Below are 20747 nucleotides of genomic sequence, written 5' to 3'. Positions count from 1 at the left end.
CAAATGCTGCTGCTAAGTCACTTCAGTTGTGTCCAACTCTGTGCAACCCCAGAGACGGCAGCCCACCAGGCTCCCCCATCCCTGGGATTCTCCAGGCAAGAACACTGGAGTGGGTTGCCGTTTCCTTCTCCAGTGCATGAAAGTGAAAAGTGAAAGTGAAGTCACTCAGTCGTGTCTGACTCTTAGCGACCCCATGGACTGCAGCCTACCAGGCTCCTCTGTCCATGGGATTTTCCAGCCAAGAGTACTGGAGTGGGGTGCCATTGCCTTCTCCACAATCAAATGCACCAGTGAGACAAATTCAAATTTCTTAACAAACCATAACGTATGCTGCTGCTGCTGCTAAGTCATGTCAGTCGTGTACAACTCTGTGCGACCCCATAGACGGCAGCCAACCAGGCTCCCCCGTCCCTAGGATTCTCCAGGCAAGAACACTGGGCAAGAACACTGGAGTGGGTTGCCATTTCCTTCTCCAATGCAGCAAAGTGAAAAGTGAAAGTGAAGTCGCTCAATCGTGTCCGACTTTTAGCGACCCCATGGATTGCAGCCTACCAGGCTCCTCCATCCGTGGGATTTTCCAGGCAAGAGTACTGGAGTGGGGTGCCGTTGCCTTCTCCGAGCATAACGTATAGATGGTTCTAAATATTTAACAACTGACACAACCATATAAAATATGTGTCAATATATAAATTAACATTAAAAATAAATTTCTTTTTTCCAAATAAACTGTATAGAATTCTGCTGTGTTATAGTAGTCCCTCCTTACCTGCAGTTTCGCTTACTGCAGTTTCAGTGATACACAGTCAACAGCAGTCCAAAAATATTAAATGGAAAATGTTTATTTCAAAACAAACAATTCACAATTTTAAACTGTGCACTGTTCTGAACTGCATGATGAAATCTCAAACTGTCCTGCTCTGTCCCATCCAGGATGTGAATCATCCCTTTGCCAAGCTCACTCTGCCAATTTGTCACTTAGTAGCCTGCATGGTTATCAGATCAACTCTCACAGTGCTTCTGTTCAAAATAACCCTAATTTTACTTAATAATGTCCCCAGAGCACAAGAGTATTGATACTGGTAATTTGTAAATGCCAAAGAGAAGCCATAAAGGGTTTCTTTATGTGAAATGGTGAAAGTTCTTAACTTAATAATAAAAGAAAAAACAGTAGGTTGAAGTTGCTAAGATCTACTGTGAGATCAAATTCTCTGTAAAATTGTGAAGAAGGAGAAAGAAATTTGCGCTAGTTTTGCTGTCGTACCTCAAACTTCAAAAGTTTCGGCCATATGCATGATAAGATGGAAAAAGTGTTAAATTTATACAGAACTTTGACAGAGCACATTCACATAACCTTTATTACAGTATAATGTATGTTCTATTTTATTATTAGTTATTGTTAATCTCTTATTGTGCCTAATTTATAAATTCAACTTTATAATATAGAAACTATATAAAACAGGAAAAAAACATAGTATATATAGGGTTTAGCACTATCCACAGTTTCAGACTTTCACTGGGGGCTGGGGAACATATCCACAGCGGATTAAAGGGGACTAGTGTAATAAGAGCTATAGCAACATTATACACTAGTCATTTTAACAGTTTCCAAATCATTTGTTAAATTTTAGAAGTTGATTTAACCTGTCTAAAGGGGCCATGATTTGATATTGGGAACCATACCAAGCTTTTCCCAACATCTTTCTCATTAAAACGATTGTCACTAGTCGCTGCTACTGCGCTTTGCTGAAGCTGTAAGGAAGCTGGGCCTGCTGCCTGTATGTCACTGTCACACAGCCTACAGAGGCTAGTGCTTCCCATAGTGCATGAAATCCGTGTCACAGGACCCCTCCCCCAAAAAATGGTGCCACAGAAACGACCTGCACTGCAGCCTGCCCCATGACCTCCAGCAACAGGGAACACACTAGGCAGGCTCCAAAGTTCCAGCTCCAGTCACTATGGGCCTTCCAAGGACCGTGTTAATCCACACCATGCAAGTCACCAATATGCACGAAAGTGATTCAATATTTTAATAACTCGGGTCTCTGTTACCAGTACTTAACAGCTGAATACCAGTCCTTCATACAAGGTCCTTTACAACTGACCCCTGCCAACTAGCTTCCATGCACCTATCAATATAGGAATATTCTAAATGGCTGGCGACAATGAGCGCATCAGTTGGCCACTGTAGTTATGGCAATGAACATGTTATAGCAATTTATGGCTCGTGGGCACTTTCATTTACAGTGTCATCGTAACCCTGTCAGAAAGATACCACAAACCCTAATTCCTTACCCATGATTCCAAAACCCAAAAGCTCTGAAAACAGAACTTTTTTTGCAAGTTTGGGCCAAAATTCTTGATCTAAATGAATTATTAATAGCATGAGGCTTTATGTAATCTCTATTTAACCTACTTATAAATATTCACATGTTTCACTAGAGAAACATAAATGCACTTGCTTAGGGGCTGCTGTCCTGATCCACTGAGAGTTACATACTTCTGTGGTTGCACCTTTATGTTTCTAAAACCAAAAAAAGGGTTGTTGTTGTTATTATTTAGTTGCTCAGTTGTGCCCGACTTCTGTGCAACCCCAGGGACTATAGCCCACCAGGTTCCTCTGTCCATGGAGTTTCCCAGGCAAGAATACTGAAGTAGGTTGCCATTTCCTTCTCTAGGGACTCTTTTGGACCCACGAATCAAACCTGCATTTCCTGCATTGCACACAGATTCTTTACTGCTGAGCCATAGTGGAAGCCCCAAAATAGAATTCAAAATACCTGAATTCTAAACCACATCTGGCACCACGGAATTCAGTTAAGGAATGTGGGATGTGTGTTTTCAATCTCCATTTCCAGAGTTTAAGGAACTGAAGTGACTTCGTCAAGATAACACAGCTTGTAAATGGTGGAGCCAGGACTCTAATCCAGACACCTAAGTCTTGTTTTATCCCCTATGCAAGACAGACCATAAATGAAAAAAGAAACCTTTCTCTGCATAAAAAGACACATCTCACATTTCACATAATATCATGTAAGCATAAGTTAATATAAAAATTGTAATGCAAAAATTAAAAAACAAAGTCTGTATCTAATCTTCAAAAAATATATTTCCTGCTGCTTAAATATTAATGTTTCACCTTATTTTACACAAAGGAGTAAAGTCATTGTCAGATTTGGAGTCACTCTTCCAGAAGTTAAGAGCACCATCAATTTTAATGTTGATACTATTTTTCACTAAAATTCCTAAACACTACATAACAAATTAAACAATTTTAAAAGAGAATTATAATTATCCTAGGAATTGACAAACTTTCTAATACCAATCCTGTCAATTCTGTGGTAGTTATATTTTCAACAAATACTCAGATTCTCCTTCTAACCATGGTAGGACTACACTTTTCTACCGAGTTAGGCATGATCATGTAACTTACTATGGCCAGTGAAATGTGAACAGCAGGTATATATATATTTCTGAGAGGAAACTTTAAGAGACAATCTGCAATTCACTAGTTTCTCTCTTCATCTGCTCTCAATGTTCCATACATCTTCTCCATCATCAGCCTGTGTTCCAGAACGAGAATGACACGGGGTAAAGACCCCAAGCAACCCAGATAAAAATATACAACATGAAAAAGAAACTTGTATTGTTTTAAGCTACTGAAATTTGAGGACAGCAATGCCTACTGCTAATTTATCAATGTATTGCCTCTTAGCTCCTAATCCATCTTTCTTCTTCCTACTTAGTAATACTGAATCTGGACTCTACAACCGTTTCTCCTTTACCAGTCGGCGCAATTTTAAGCTTCGTCAGTAGAGGGAGCTGGAGCAAAAGGAAGAAGGGGCTTCTCTTTCTGGATTTGGGAATTCTGTTGTTTTCCCTATGATGCTTGGCTGTCAGGAGCTTACAGGATACCCAGCGGCACTCACTCTGGGCACTCACTCTCACCAGCATGCAACACGTTTCACCAGCACCCAGCAGGAACTGATCCAGAAATTTCAATAGCATCTCAGCAGGCAATATCCCAATAAGTCTCACAGACACCCTATAGGTGGTTTCCCAGTGACTTTGGCTAAGCACATTAGCCAACCTCTCAGCAGCCCCACCAACACCCCCACAGATGATTTCCTGCCTGTCCCAGCTGGTGGCAGCTCAATAGGACATTGTCACACCTTCCAACAAGGGCTGAATTTCAGCCTTAGCCATGGGGGAAAGGGCCTCTTCCAAGTTTCTTCTTTCCTTGAGTATTCAGCCTCAGCCCTAAAGAAGGTGGCTGCTCTCTGCTACAAGTTAATAATCCTTTATATTAAAATTTCCCTATTCAAATTATTACTGCAGTTTCTGTCTTCCGATTGGACTGTGATATCTAGTCTACTCCAACATATAAAACTCTTGCTGTAACATGAATTTGTATTAGTAGTTTTGAAGGATAACTTTGGTTATTTTCTTTTTCTAGCTATTTCATAGCTCTTTTTAATATTTTATGTATCAAAGTTAAAGCAATTAATGATATTTTGACCACTGACATAGAATTTAAATCATACTAAATACTAAATATTTCCCTTGTGACTCAGCTAATAAAGAATCCACCTGCAATTCAGGAGACCTGGGTTCGATCCCTGGGTTGGGAAGATCCCCTGGAGGAGGGAAAGGCTACCCACTCCAGTATTCTGACCTGGAGAATTCCATGGACTCTGTATAGTCCATGGGGTTGCAAAGAGTTGGACAGGACTAAGCTACTTTCACTTTCACTTTCAAATACTACATGCTTTCATTAAATCAGACTTATGGCTAAAAATTATAAGAAATAAAAATAATATATGAAAGCACATTTATTGTGGGGTAAGAAATAGTTCTTCAACCAAACATGTCAAGGAAAATTGTATTCTTGTCAAAAGATTAAATTCAAATCTTTATTTATTCATACTACAATAAAAAGTTTATACTGAGTCTTTTTAAATCAGTTTATACTGAGTCTTTTAAAATCAGATAATGAAAATATTGCATTTGGAAAGGTTTCAATACTCTTCACTATGTTAGTCATATGGCAAAATTAAATATTCCTCAATCTATAAAAATAAATCCAATTATTAACTAAAAAGACTACTCAGGAAGAGTACTTAAGTGTTTCTTATGTACAGAGCCAAAAACAATTCTCACTGCTTGCCCCTGACCCCACTTCCCATTAGACCAGTAATTTAATTCAGGAGGAAACAAATGAAAAGTGAAGAGCACACTGGCAGTAATTTGAGGGCAATAAAGTATTATAAACCTATGGAAAAGTAAAACTATAAAATATTATTTCAGAGATATTCTAGAATGTATGTCTCTAATACAAAATACATTTTTTTAAATGAGTAGCTCAATGTCTCCTTTATAAAAGACATATATCCAAACTTATATCTAGTGGCACTTACTAAAGAAGTATAAAGAGAATAATGACCACCAAAGAAGTTCATTTTCTAATCCCAGGAAGGTGAATATATGTTTCCTTGCATGGTAAGAGATTTTCGAGATGTGACTAAGATAGGAAGATTATTCTGGACTATCTGGGTGAGCCCAATCTAATCATAGGAATTCTTAAAAGAGAAAAATCTCTCCCAGCTGTGGACAGAGAGAGAGGCAGTGACAGAAGAAGGGTCAGAAAGATGGCATCATGACAAGAATTCAATGCTCCATTGCTGGTTCTGAGATGTAGGAAGCTATGAGCAAGACTAGAGAAGGGTCTCTAGGAGGTCAAAACAGCATTCGGCTCATAGCTGAAGGAAATGGGACTCTCAGTCGTTTAACTTCAAGGAACTGAATTCTTTCAACAGCCCAGAGGAGCAAGAAAACATTCCCTCCCACCCCAGCCCCCAACCGCCACCACCCCCCCCAACCCTCACCCCCACCCTAGGTAGCTTCCAGAAAGAAATACAGCCAGTTCTTTTGTTTCTATGCAGTAAGACCTATGTCAGACTTCTGACTTACAGAACTGTATGATAATAAATTTGTGTTGTTTTAAGCCAGTAAGTTTGTTAGTAGCAGAAAACTAATACAAGGGACACTATTTATAACTTTGGAAGATCTAGGTCACACTTTATTAAAGAAAGTAGCAATGTCTTTTCAACAGGTATTAAAATATTGGGCGTTCATAAAAGTATTTACTGAAAATAAGGTAGGTTGATTCCCAGGCAAGAATACTGGAGTGGGTAGCCATTCCCTTCTCCAAGGGATCTTCCCGATCCAGGGATGGAACCCAGGTCTCCTGTATTACAGGAGATTCTTTACTTTCTGGGCCACCAGGGAAGCCCCTTTCATAAAAGTATTCATTGAAGATAAAGTAGATTGATAGTCTCTATAGTTACCAATGCTTCCTTCTTTCAGCTAAATTATTTATTTAACAAACACTTGATGTTTACTATGTGCTAAGAGCTCTTCCAAGGGCTTTACAAATGTAAACTCAATCCTCATAACAGCTTATGAAGTAGGTATTATCCCCATTTTACAGATAAAGACAGTAAGGTACACCACTATCAATCCCAGTTTGAGCTGGGATTCAAACTTAAGCTTGACTGACTCCAGAATTCAAGTGCTTCTGCACTGGCTAACTATTTTCCATACGAGACGCAACAGCAATGTGATAGAAAGAGATTGGGTTTTGTAGTTAAAAAGATCTAGGCATAGATCCGTATTCTGCTACTCATAAGCTTTGTAACCTGGATCCTAGCACATAATGGACACTAAAGAAATGTTCATTCCCTCCTTCAACTCCTGCTTCCAGTGTAGAGATACACTCAAATTCAAAGAAAACCCTATATGGAATAGGCTTAAGGAAAAAACTGAACACTAATCTTAACTCCCAAATTTGCACTTCTCTTTCCTCAGGTTTACACATTACTTTTCAGATCTCAGCTAAGACAACCAATGGTGTAACAACACATTTCTAGGGGTACTCTAGGCTCTCACTATCATACCAACAAAAATATATTGGAATTTTACCATAAAAACAAAATTACAAAAAAAGGGGGGAATTTTTTTTAAGATTTAAACATGAGGTAAAGGTAAAGTTTTTTCGATTGAAGGTAATCTTAGCTATAGAATGAAATTAAACAGCTATCACACGCACCTTCTGGTTCACTTTTTGTCTCAAATGGGGTTGCAAAGAGTCAGACACAACTGAGTGACTTCACTTTCACTTTACCTTGTTCTTGTTAACATGTTTGAAGAGTGGTCACTGGCCATATATTAATACTCTTTATGCTAATATTCTTTATATTCGTTATCACCTAGAAATCAACTTTACCATCTCATATTCTAGACAGTGAACCTGGTCTTAACAAAGACACTTTGTCCCCAAGGCTGTCTACCCCTGCAATACCACCACTATTATTGCCCAGAGAAATCTTTTTTGAGGGAGGTAGAATTTTCTAAAATGCTAACTACTATTTCAAATAAAGACATACTTGACACTATAGCAAAAAAAGTATCTACTGGAACATCAGCAAAAGGTAGCTTAATCTATCATGCTGTGCTATGCTTAGTCACTCGGTTGTGTCCGACTCTTTGTGACCAACCCCATGGACTGTAGCCTGCCAGGCTTCTCAGTCATTGGGTTTCGTAGGCAAGAATACTGGAGTGGGGAGCCATTCCCTTATCCAGGAGGTCTTCCCAACCCAGGGATCGAACCCGAGTCTCCTGTATTGCAGGTGGATTCTAAGTACAAATTCTGGTGGAATATGTCTGCTTGGGCTTACATCTTAGCTCCCTACTGAAAACTCTGAGCATCCAACTTAAGTCTTCATTTTTTTTCATCTGTAAAACTGGGAAAGTAATAACTATCTCATAAGATGGTTGTAGTGGTTGAATCAGATAACGAATACATAAAATAGCACAGTAAGCATTCAACAAATGTTGGCTGTTGAGTATTAAGGTAGTAAGAGTATAATAAAAGTATATAATAAGAGTTATATGAGCACAAAGAATCATCTAACCCAGTTTCCAAAAGTTGGAAACCTGAGATGAATCTCAGTTAATCAACAGGACTTAGCCAGAGAAAAGCGGTTAGGGCTTTCTAGTCAAAGAGAACAGTATATGCCAAACTACAACAGAAGGTGAAAAAAAAGAACAGGGAACTCACTTCAATACAATTAAAACAGATAGGGCTCATGAAAAATCACCAGGATTTAACACTGATAAAGCACTACAAAGGGACTTCCATGATATACCTAGAAGTTTGGACAATATCATAAGTGCAATGGGAAAGACTAAAGAATACTAAGGATATTAAAGTTAAACTGTGTCAGAGTGTAGTACTATCACAGAGAGGCTGGACTAGAGGAAGCGAGCCTCAACTAAAGATCCTTGTTTAGAAATGATTAAGGAAAAGACAATAAAGGCATGAAACAATGCAGTGACAATGAAGATGAAGAGAAACAGATTTCAAAGATATTTCAGAGAAAATAAAGATAGGATTTGGTAACTGATTATATTTGAGGGCTGAGGAAGAGTGAGGAAGTTAGAATGACTACCATGACCACCATGTTTTATTAACAAATGTTTATTGACTGACAACTATGCCCCTGGTACTACACTAGGCATAAAAAGATGATTAAAACTTGGTCCCTGACATCAAAGAAACCAGTTATACTAAGAAAAACATAGAGATTAGTAACTAATATTGAATATCAGAAACATTATAAAAATTGTTTACAGAATGATACAAAAATTGAAAGGAGAGACACCCAACTAGTGGAAATACATCAAAGAGATGTATGTCTTCACAGCAATGGAGCTGGACACAAAACAGCACATCGGGAAAAGAGCAAGAGGATGTGCATAATCAAAGAACATGATACAGAGAAGGATTTGTAAAAAGATTACTATGATTATATAGAAGGAGGTGGGTTGTGAATGCCTAACGTTACGATTCATTCACATTCATAATCCAAATAAATTTTTACTGATCTACAGTGTATCAGTCTGGGTCCTGGCAGGAAACAGATGGCATAAACTGAGTAACTAAGGAGAGCTTAATAAAGGTACCGTTTTACAAAGATGTGAGCAGGATTTAAGGAAACCAACAAGAGATGGTGCAGTATGACGGCTAGCAACACAGGAAAGCAATTTCCAGAAATGGAAGAAAATAGCTGTACTAAGAGGGCCACCAGACTAGCATGGAGGAAACTTGGGAACAAACAACCTGACGTCATTCTCCTTCCATACAATCTGCCAGTGTCTCACATCAACAGAAACCAACTGGAGGTCTAAGAACAAGGAGACCTGCGGGTGCAATCCATAGAGGTCAGCTCCTACAGTATTCAGCAAAGTGGGGGAAAGTGAGTAGATCTGGAATGGTGAATGGGGAAATATGTAACATGCAATGATAAAATTCAACAACATTCAACTGTATAAAAATTCACCTCCCAGTTCTATAACTCTTCCTACACTTCAGTTTGGAGACAGAGTTTATTAGCCTTCAACCTGCAAAACTTTTAACATGAAGCTTCAATTTGTTCTAAAATGGATCCTTAGCATTGTGAATTCTTCTGTCTCATCATAAGTCTATATGCTATTTTAACTCCCTGAGCAACTATCTCTGTTAAGGTACAGTGTAAGCATTTTCTCAAACCTTCAACAACAAATCCTCAGTTGGGGTACAGCCAGCAACTTGTCACCAAGAGGATGGAAAAGACATGTCCTGATAAATTCTGCATTCAAGAATCAGTGGCTGCGTTAAGACTTTGGTTAGCTTAGACCAGACAATCATTGAAGAGAGGTCAATTTGTGATAATAAAATTCAGTACCCAGGTGGCACTACTGGTAAAGAATCTGGCTACCAATGCAGGAGATGCAAGAGATGCAAGTTCAATCCCTGAGTTGGGAAGATCCCCTGGAGAAGGGCATGGCAACCCACTCCAGTATTCTTGCCAGGAGAATCCCCATGGACAGAGGAGCCTGGCAGGCTACAGCCCATAGTGTCACAAACAGTCATCAGCCAGAACTTAATTACATGAACTCATCTAGATACAAGGGGAGATGGAAAAGGTAGGACTAGACAGCTACTGCACAGAAGCTCTATGAAAAAGGAATATAAATCTTGGAGGAACACCTAGCTACCTCCACAACAAAATTCACTTTGACAGAAAAAAAAAATTGTGTTAATAAAAGCATTAACTATTTCAGCTTTTGGTCAAAAGGAATTATGTGTGAGTGATATGTGATGAAACAGATTTTTCATGTATGTGCCCGAGAAGCAAACCACTACAGCAATTACTATGATAGACACCTCATATGCCAACAAAACAAGAGTATTGTTAGCATCATCTCCATCTGTCAACTGAACAATACCAAAGTACTAAGTATCAATAAACACCATTGTGATTATATTGCTACCTAGCTACATTATTTAGTGTATCCTTTTTTCCTAGTGTTAGCATCCCAGAAGCCTAGTTGCAGGATATGTGAAACTGTTATTTCTCCCTCCAGATGAACATAAGTTTTCTTGGAAGAAAAAACACTAAAAGGCATAGAGAATTCCATCCTCTTTCTGTGCGTAAAGGAGCATTTATCCAGCATCTCTGTTTAGCAGAACCTATATGTGTGTTACATAAAAATATTAAATGTTTATAATATATAAACCCTATAAAATTCTCAATTCTAAATGCCTTAAAAAAGCATTTAGCGAGCATTATGTTGTTTGGAAAATATAAATTAGAGCTTTTGAGATGCACGTATATAAAAGTCACTCATTCTTAGACTAATTTATACTATCTAGTTGCCCACCAGTTTTTTGGTAACAATTTTAGACAGAAAGTAGGTGAAACAATATTATATCACTCCTGGGTCAAAACCCATTCTCAACTTTTCCCTTTCTAATAACCCTACCTCCAATCATATTTCTAGAATTTCCTATCACAAAATCCAACAAAAATTATCTCCCTTTCATAATAAAACACTTTTTGAAATTCTGCAGTAATTCAGTAAGCTCATATAAAGAGAAAGAGAATCTTCAACTGTAACATATCATTTCCAAGGCTAATCTCCTTTCTATATTTTCCTAAAATACATTCACATATCCAAAAGTTCATTGGAAGTGATGTAAGAAGATATATAAAAAAGAAAATATGTTCTAGTTAAATCCAACATATATAATAAAGATTGTGTAATAGTGAAAAAGAAAAAAAGTTATGACCAACCTAGATAGCATATTAAAAAGCAGAGACATTACTTTGCCAACAAAGGTCCGTCTAGTCAAAGCTATGGTTTTTCCAGTAGTCATGTATGGATGTGAGAATTGGACCATAAAGAACACTGAGCACTGAAGAATTGATGCTTTTGAACTGTGGTGTTGGAAAAGACTCTTGAGAGTCCCTTGGACTACAAGGAGATCAAACCAGTCCATACTAAAGGAAATCAATCCTGAATATTCATCGGAAAGACTGATACTGAAGCTGAAGCTCCAATATTGTGGCCACCTGATGTGAAGAAGAGTCAACTCATTAGAAAATACCTTGATACTGGAAAAGATTGAAGGCAGGAGGAGAAGGGGACGACAGAGGATGAGATGGTGGATGGCATCATCGACTCGACGGACATGAGTTTGAGCAAACTCCGGGAGATGGTGAAGGACAGGGAAGCCTGGTGTGCTGCAGTCCACTGGGTCTCAAATAATCAGACACAACTGAGTGACTGAACACCACCACCACCTTAGTTATCAGGCTCTTTAATAACGGTTTCTGTTAGAGAAACTGCTTCCAATTCACCTTCCCTCTCCTTGTCCCTAGCTTTCTAGACAAAGAATGTGTGTACTTAGTCTCTCAGTTATGTCCAACTCTTTGGACCCGATGGACTGTAGCCCACCAGGCTTCTCTGTCCATGGGGATTCTCCAGGCAAGAATACCGGAGTGGGTTGCCATGCCTTCCTCCAGGGGATCTTCCCAACCAGGGATTGAATCCTGCAGGCAGATTCTTTACCATCTGAGCCACCAGGGAAGCCCATGAATACCGCAATGGGTTGCCTATCCCTTCTCCAAGGGATCTTCCCAACCCAGAAATCAAACCAAGGTCTCCAGCACTGCAGGCGGATTCTTTACCAACTGAGCTACCAGGGAAGCCCTTGACAAAGAATGAAGTCAGCTAAAAGTCCTCCAGGCATATTTTGACTTCCTAGTAGGCAGAAAAAAGCAACTCTCAAAAGAAAGGGCAGGGGGACAGATTTCGTCCAAGAGTGCTATAGAATTAAGGTTTAGAGACCCCTATCTATAGTCAGTTAGTAGCAATGATTTATTGCATACCTACTTGTGCCAGGACACCTGGTATATATTGATTACAACAATCCTTCAGGACAGGTGTTATTACTCAGATAATACAGATGAGGAAACATGGCCTCAGAGAGCTTATTAACGTAAGCAAGACCTTACAGTTATTAATTAGTAAAGTAAGGTTTCAAGTCAAAATTCATCTGGCCTATCACACTTGCCTCCACTACCTCCCTCTTCATCATATTGTACAATCAATTTTTATCAATATATATTGTCAACAAGAAGATACTATTTAATTGTCCTAATTACTTTAAATTATAGAATATATATGAAAAATTTATCAGGTATTTTCTCATAAAATGGCAATGTTTTAAAATGCATTTTGAATCCTTAGAAACTACAGAGTTTCAATTTTTGGCAATGACCATGATTACTGCATGTACAATAATGATTTTTATTTAAGTCTTCATGATTAAATTACATAATTTAGATGACATGCCACACTTAAAATTTCATTTAGCTGTAAGAAAAAAATATGGTATTTTAAATATCAGAAAGAGGAAGATCATTCTAAGCATATCACAAAACCCAAAGGCAATCATAATAATAATAAATTTAAATACATTTTAAAAAATCTTGACTGGTAAAAAAAAAAGGCATAAACAAGGTCATAAAACAAATGATAAATAAAGAGCTTCCACAAATCACTGAAAATGACCAACAGAAAAAGAAATACAAAAGGCTCTAAACGTAAACGGCTCTCAACCTCACTGATAATAAGAAAACTGCAATTAAATTTTAGAATGGCATATTTTCCACCAAAACTATTGGCAAGACTACCACATACTGAGTTAGCAAGGATATATGAAAATCTCCCTAGCATTTGTCACTTATGCATACTTCTTTTATGAAAGTAAATGTGACAATAATAAAATTTAAATTTTTTATTGTATACATTATAAAAATATAAAGGTTACACTTTATGACCTTTTGAACAATCTCATTTCTAGGAATTTATTCCAGAGACAAATTCATGCATATGGAAAATGATATATGTACAAATGCAAGAGATGTAAGAGACTCAGGTTTGATCCCTTGGTTGGGAAGATCCCCTGGAGAAGGGAGGGCATGGCAACCCACTCCACTACTCTTGCCTGAAGAATCCCATGGACAGAGGAGTGTGGCGGGCTACATCTATAGGGTTGCAAAGAGTGGGACATGACTGAATCGACTTAGCATGTATGCACATGCACACATACAGCCATTAAAATGAATTCAGTTCAGTCGCTCAGTCGCGTCCGACTCTTAGCAACCCCATGAATCACAGCACGCCAGGCCTCCCTGTCCATCACCAACTCCCAGAGTTCACTCAAACTCATGTCCATCGAGTTGGTGATGCCATCCAGCCATCTCATCCTCTGTTGTCCCCTTCTTCTCCTGCCCTCAATCTCTTTTCCAATGAGTCAACTTTTCACATGAAGTGGCCAAAGTATTGGAGTTTCAACTTCAGCATCAGTCCTTCCAATGAACACCCAGGACTGATCTCCTTTAGGATGGACTAGTTGGATCTCCTTGCAGTCCAATGGACTCTCAAGAGTCTTCTCCAACACCACAGCTCAAAAACATCAGCTTTCTTCACAGTCGAACTCTCACATCCATACATGACCAGTGGAAATACCATAGCCTTGACTAGATGGACCTTTGTTGGCAAAGTAATATCTCTGCTTTTCAATATACTATCTAGGTTGGTCATAACTTTCCTTCCAAGGAGTAAACGTCTTTTAATTTCATGGCTGCAATCACCATCTGCAGTGATTTTGGAGCCCAAAAAAAGAAAGTCTGACACTGTTTCCACTGTTTCCCCATCTATTTCCCATGAAGTGACAGGACCAGATGCCACGATCTTCGTTTTCTGAATGTTGAGCTTTAAGCCAACTTTTTCACTCTCCTCTTTCACTTTCATCAAGAGGCTTTTTAGTTCCTCTTCACTTTCTGCCGTAAGGGTGGTGTCATCTACGTATCTGAGCTTAATATCCCTAACATATCCCTAAAATGAATTAGGGAGTTATATATTCATGGGTGTGGAATTGATCTCCTAAAAATTAAACTGCAAGACATATTTGTACCTTTTATGCTTACACACATAAGTCCATACATGTGTATACACCTATATATATACATATATAGACACACAATATTTGATATACACACATATCTACTCTTAAGCATAGAATATTTCTGAAAGAGTATAAAACAAGCTGGCAATAGGAGTTGCCTCTGGAAAAGGAAAATAGATAGCTAAAAATTTTGTACCATATGTATATATTACCTATTAAGTAAAGAAGTTTATAAACTGACTTTAGATAGTACTTTAAAATTGAAATATTAAAAATATAAAACTTCTTACCTATGTTTTAAATATAATCTAAATCATTACCTTGATCTATCATGCAAATTTTTATTTATCATTTTCTTTTATTAGGGGAGCAAATTATCCCTTTGACATTAACAGAAAATCTAAACTGTGGATGAAAAGATAATTTACATGGCAAGAAACACATAATTTCTAATTTGTTTCAAAAACATCTCATCTAAAAGACTATAATACAAGGATAGCAGAAAGCTCAATAAATATTTACTGAAAATACTTTTCTATTGATTTCAGTGGGTTTACTTTACTCATCGATTTTTTTCACATCACACCCAAAACAAACAAAAAATAGTAACAAGAACAAAAACTCACTGGAAAATATAAATTTTAAATAAATTACTCACTTTGTCCAAAAACTTTCATTTTTCCAACAAGTTTGGTAAGCTACTTGTTAATGAACATTACTCGAAGTTAAATCAACATTGCTTACTAGATACCTACCATGTGCAGGTGTTAAGGATACTACAAAACAGAGACTCCGAAGAGGAGTACATTTTTATTCCTGCCCTCAAGAAGTTTACAGTCTTGAAAGACAAGGCTTTAAAACTTTAATCAACAAAAGAATATTATAGATTTTACTGATACACTGAGTTATCCAAACTAAAACTGTTAAAGGCATTCACGTAAGGATTAAAAAAAAGTAATTGTTGATCCACTGAAGGATCTATTGGATATAAAAACGCTTCCAAAGTCCTAATATCTCACTCATATGTAAAACTGTAACATTTGATGATGACCAAAGACTTCCAGAATATGTGAATATTCACCTAGGCCATGAAGAAACTGCTAATGATTAAATATAAATATTTTAATTATCCACGCTCCTTAGAAGAGAATTTACTGCAATGGTCTCAATCAGTTTTGATCGCTCACCTTTTTCACTAAAAATATGTCAAGCATTAACTTCTTAAAATATGTATATTTACTTATATGCATCTTCACATTGTCAATCTATATATTAAGTATCAATGAAACTTAATTTCTGTCTTTTTCAAACACAGACAAAAATTTAAATATAAGTTTTAATTATTTTCTTCTTGTAATCTAGTACATCATCTTATGATGCCCTTGGGTATCCACATTCTGCTCTGTATGAATACTTAATATGAATATTTAAACTCACAGATCATGCAAAAATATTTTCATCTAATGGTTTCAATTTTTCACACAGCAAACTCATTTTTTAGCATAGCTGTTAAAAGGCAGCAGACATTAATTTCAATTTCAGTTTATTTCTCTCTGCCCATGACCTTCTCTCAGAATAAATGTTAACATGCAATTAAACAGACATCACTAAAGAGAAACAAAGTATAGTCATGACCAAGCAAATGGCCCCTAAAATTTAATGGCAAATAGCAATCATTGAAGAATATTAGTACTATTTTTTTCTTTTAAATAGCATTTGTAACTTAATAGTCAATATTGAAAATATTAGTAAATTGTCAAAATCTTCAAAACTGTCTCATTTTTATCATTCTATTATAAAGTCTATTCTTTTCCTAATCTTCCTTGTCTAATCTTATTTTATTATGAAAGCCAAAAGTAGTTTTTATTTACTTTTAATAGAAGGGTAATTGCTTTACAATATTATGTTGGTTTCTACAAAAGTATTTTTAAAGAACATTAAAAATTAAAGTTTCAAATATATTATAATTTAACCTCCAAAAAGTTTCTTGTTAAAATGAATACAAAAATAATTCTGAAACCATGTATATCATTTTGAGGTATGACTCCTTCCAAGTCTAAGTTAGGTAAAGATGCAAATAGATATTTTACATAAACACAAACAGATTTTTCATCAATATAATTTCATAGACTATATGACTATGTTCTTAGAGAATGCTTGTTTCTACCTAAACTATGCAAATATGAATGCACAAACTTTATATGCATTTGCACAGTATGTAGGTTTACACAGGAAAGTAAAATACTCACACGTACCTATCTGAAAAAACCCTTTCACATTCTCCTAATATAACATATAGTTCACCTTAAGAAATTCTTTATTTAGTACTCAAAAGTTCATTTAAGTTTCTATGTATTGGAACAATAAATAGATTTGGAACTACAGTGAACTAGCCAATAAATACCATAATTCCACACACCATAAATAAATAAAAACACTTCCTACAGTTAAATATGAGTCAAACAAATAAAACCACATTTAATTTGAGCATCATTTTGGCAATACTTATAACAATTATAAGAAAATACAGATTAATATATCCAAATATCAAACTCTAAGTCATCAAAAGCTTGACATTGTTAGTAAAGTTAAGCAAAAGTTAGAAGTATGCTCAAAAAGCTCTTTAAAATAATTGTTTTATTTTTTACTAGTTTAAACAAGCTACTTAAATCTCTTACTATTTTTTCATTACCCAAGCGTACTAGTAAGTCACACTGCCAAACAACTATTCAAACCCAGAAATTAGTTTTGAAGAAGCAATTCTTTATTTCAGTTTGTATGTTAGAAGCACATTTGCTCTTAGTCCTTCAGTATTTTTTGAGAACTAGTATTTTTCTTGGACATGTAAAGATATTTGATAAGTTTGTTATATAATTTAAAGTAGTATTTTTCATTAAAATATGTAAATATATGTGTAGAGAGAATTGTTTCTTTGTTAAGTGCTAAAGAATACTGAATTCAACAACCTGTTTTTTGGAATTTACATGATTAGAGGTCAGTGTGTTAGTTCCGTCCCAGAGGAACTCTACACTTTCAACTATGTGTTCTGTGGAGAATATGGGAAAAGCATAATTTAGAAATAGGCGACACGAAAGAATTGTCGCATATTTGGTATATCAACTGTACAAATTAATCTTAATGAATAATGCATTTCTAGCAAAAAATGAAAGAATTGAGCTGGAAAAATATTTTTAAAAAAGGTTGCACATGCTCTGCACAATCTCCTTCACGTAGTAACCGAGAAGTCAAAGAACCGTAAAACATTTAAAAGCAAACCTGCTGAAAAACATCTCTTTGCTAGACTGACAAGAAAAGGAATCTCAAACGCCTACAGATCTCTCTCTCTCTCTCTGGACAGTTCCCTGGTGCTGAAGTTACACCGTCACTAAACTGTGTTGGGTGCCTGGGTGCTGCTTTCACTGTCCCACCCTCCGCAAGATCCCGCTGCCTAGACTACGAGCACGAGGAGCAGAACTTCACAAGGTAGGGAGCATCCCAAGCTGCAGTGACGGGAGAAACTGGAGTCCTTTCGGAGCCTCTTCGAGATTAAGCAGATTTACTAGTTGCAAATAGGAAGAGTGGCAAGAGAGCAGGGTGTTACACACCCGCCGAGGGGGAGGGGCTGGAAGATGGCGGCGACCGCACACCCACCCGAGACACGACAGCGCTTATTACAGGCCCCCTCGCCCGCACCGCCGCCCTCCTGCCCGGGGCGACAGTGGGCAGCGCTGCTCTTCCCGCAGTGGAGGAGGTTGAGGGGGGCAGAAGCGCCCCGCGGAGGCGGGGCCCAAGGGCCCCCGGCGGCGCCCTCCTCCCCGGCCGGCGCGCCTCCGCCCGGGTCCCGGCCCGGGGAGCACCTGTGCACGGCCATATTGGATTCCTCGCCCCAGTCACTGCCTCCGCGCGGGGGCGGCGGGAAGCGACCAGGGACGCGCGGAGACAGCGTTCAGCCCAGAGCCCCGCCGGGGCCCGCAGCCGAACTGGCCCGGCGGGCAAGCCGGAAGGACGCCGGGGGGGAATTACAGCGCCCACAGGCTCGCCGCGGCCGGCCTCGGCGCTCTCCCTCCCCGATACACACACCCCTGCGCTCTGACAGCCCCAACAAGCTAGCCCTGGCGGCCGGCGGTGGTCGCAACCCTCGTGGCCCAGGCGCCGCCGGCGGGAAGGGAGGGCGGCGATCCCCGGGCGCGCCGGCGGCCACAGGGCAGCGACCGAGGTGGGGGGGACGGCGGAGGGCAGGGAGGGAGGGAGGCGGGAAGATGGAGTCAGATCCTTACTTCAGCACCGACTGCTCTTTCTCCTCTTCTTTCTTCTGCCGATCCATGACGGCCAGGATGATTTTCCTCTCCTCCTCCGTGAGGTGGCTGAGGTCGGGCATCTCGGGCTGCAGAGGCGGCTGAGAGCCCGCCGGGGTGGGAGCCGGGCGGCCCCGCGGCCCGACAGGAGCCGACATGTTTGGTGGAGTCCAACCACCCTAGGGAAGCCGGGAGGCAACTCCACCGGCGGCGGCGGCGGCACCCGCGCGGGCGGCTGGGGCAGCCTCCGGCGCCGGGACAAATACATACAAATCAATGGCCTTCAATCCCAGGCGACGGCCCCCCTCCCCCAAGATGGAAAAGGGAGGGGGGAAGGGGAGGGGAGGGCGAGCGCGGCGGGATAGGGGGAAGGCAGGGCTGACGAGTGCGCTCTGAGAAATGTTTCTTTTTCCCCGGGGGGCGAAGGGCTGGCAAGTGAGCTGTTGGGGCCAGAAGAGGAGCCGGAGGCCGGGCCGGGCCGCGGAGGGCGCGGAGCGGCGCGGGGAGGGTGGTGGAGTAAGGTGGCGGGGACGGCGATAAGGGTGGGGTGACTGGAAGGAGCGGGCGGGAGGGCGGCGCGCCGGCCCGGGGCGCAAGGGTGTCCGGCCGCGGCGGAGGCGGGGGGCCCCGCGCGCGCCGCTCGGGAGCGGAGACAGGGGGCCTGCGACCCAGCCCCCTGGGGGGGAGTCCCGGGAACTCGCTCCGAGTGCCGGGGAGGCAGCGTCCCGCGAGCCAAGAGGGGCGCCGAGGCGGGAGCGCAGAGGAGAGTGAGGAAGCAGGGGCGAATTTCCCAGAGAAGCTGCCGAGCCGTCCCACCGGCCGACGCGTCACTGGGCTCCCGGCTCCGCGGAGGGAGGACCCCCCTCCAGAAACAACGAGGAGAGGGCCAGGGGGCGGGGCGGGTAGCCTTGAAGACCACCCCTCTGGGCTAGAGCGGGGAAGCGAAAGCGGAGTAGGGATGACAAGGGCTAGTGGCGGACAGTCCGGAGGCCGGGGCTTCGCGGCTGCCAGCGCCCGGATCCCAGCGACCTCCGACGCGCAGCAGGGTCGGGCGCGGGTCCTTCCCCATCAACGCGCCCGTCTGGAGTCCCTCAAACTGCCACCGCCCCTGTGGTCCGTGGAGTGGGTGCAGAGGGCCCGCTCCCTACGCCGCCGCTGCTGCTGCCGCCGCCGCTCGGTGCCGCCGTCCGCGCCTCCTCCGCCTCCCCAGCTCCTCCCGCGGGGCCCGCGTCACCTCTCGGCCGTGGAGGCCCGAGCACCGCGGATGCCCGGCGGGCGGCGCCCACCCTCCCGAAGGCGATCAGTGGACTGGGGCCGGGCGGGGAGAGGTTGGGGAGGGTGGGAGGGAGGGAAGTAAGGGAAGAGAGTGAGCTGGGCGGAGGAGGAGAGCGGGAGTTTCAAGGGCGGGGGTGTGGAGAGGGGAGCTTGAGAGCCGGCGTCGGGAGAGAGGGAAGAGTTAAGAATCGAGGTGGATGGAGAGCGCTGTGGGTCAGCTGGAGAGGTAGAGAACCAGGAGCGCAGGGACCGGCGACGGGCGTGTCGGGTCCGGAGACTGAGTGAGATCCGGGAGTGAGGGCTCGCAGGGGTTTTGAACCCGGAATGGGGCGGGAGCGGGGGGCGGGGGGAGGGGGCGGGAGGCGGGCGGCGCGCAAGGTGTCAGGCTGGAGGGGGAAAAAGTATGAGCGCTTGGAGGGGCTCTTGAGCTGCCAAGGGCGGAGTCCTGGAAGGAAGGAGACTGTAAGTGTTGGGACGGATTGGTTCCTCGGGGGATCCTCATGGCGAAGAAACCGCAGGAGAGGCTGGAGAAGTGGGAGGTGACACTGGGAGAGTTAGGGTTTGTCTGGGAAAGGTGTGCGGATGAGGAGGAGACCGGAGGCTGTAAATGTGAAGGCGAAGGACTAAGGATCGGTCGGAGAATGGGGATCAGCCGGTGCTTGGGCCAAGGGCTTCGTTCTATTCGGCCCTCTTTGGCGGGCCTTATCTAGAGAGTAGTGGCAGGGAAGCCAGGGGATAGGGTTAGTGGGAGAGTCTGGTTTTCCAAGCACAGGGACGGGTAAGATGAAAGAGGTTGAGAGTGAACAGAAAACCAGCTCCTG

General features: G+C 41.3%; 1 protein-coding gene across 1 annotated transcript in view; it reads right to left on the bottom strand.

Moving 5' to 3' along the window:
* The window catches only part of RIMS2 (regulating synaptic membrane exocytosis 2), a 601046-nt gene extending 580864 nt beyond the window's left edge, over nucleotides 1-20182 (bottom strand). Inside the window, exon 1 of the mRNA XM_070382789.1 lies at nucleotides 18634-20182. Within this exon, the coding sequence (XP_070238890.1) occupies nucleotides 18634-18809 (176 nt within the window). The 5' untranslated portion in view covers nucleotides 18810-20182. The remainder of the gene's footprint in view (nucleotides 1-18633) is intronic.
* Nucleotides 20183-20747: the final 565 nt, after the last annotated feature.

This window comes from Bos mutus, chromosome 14, assembly GCF_027580195.1.
Source record: "Bos mutus isolate GX-2022 chromosome 14, NWIPB_WYAK_1.1, whole genome shotgun sequence".
Lineage (NCBI taxonomy): Eukaryota > Metazoa > Chordata > Mammalia > Artiodactyla > Bovidae > Bos > Bos mutus.
The sequence above is the reverse complement of the archived record's forward strand: the minus strand, read 5'-3'. Positions and strand labels throughout refer to the sequence as shown.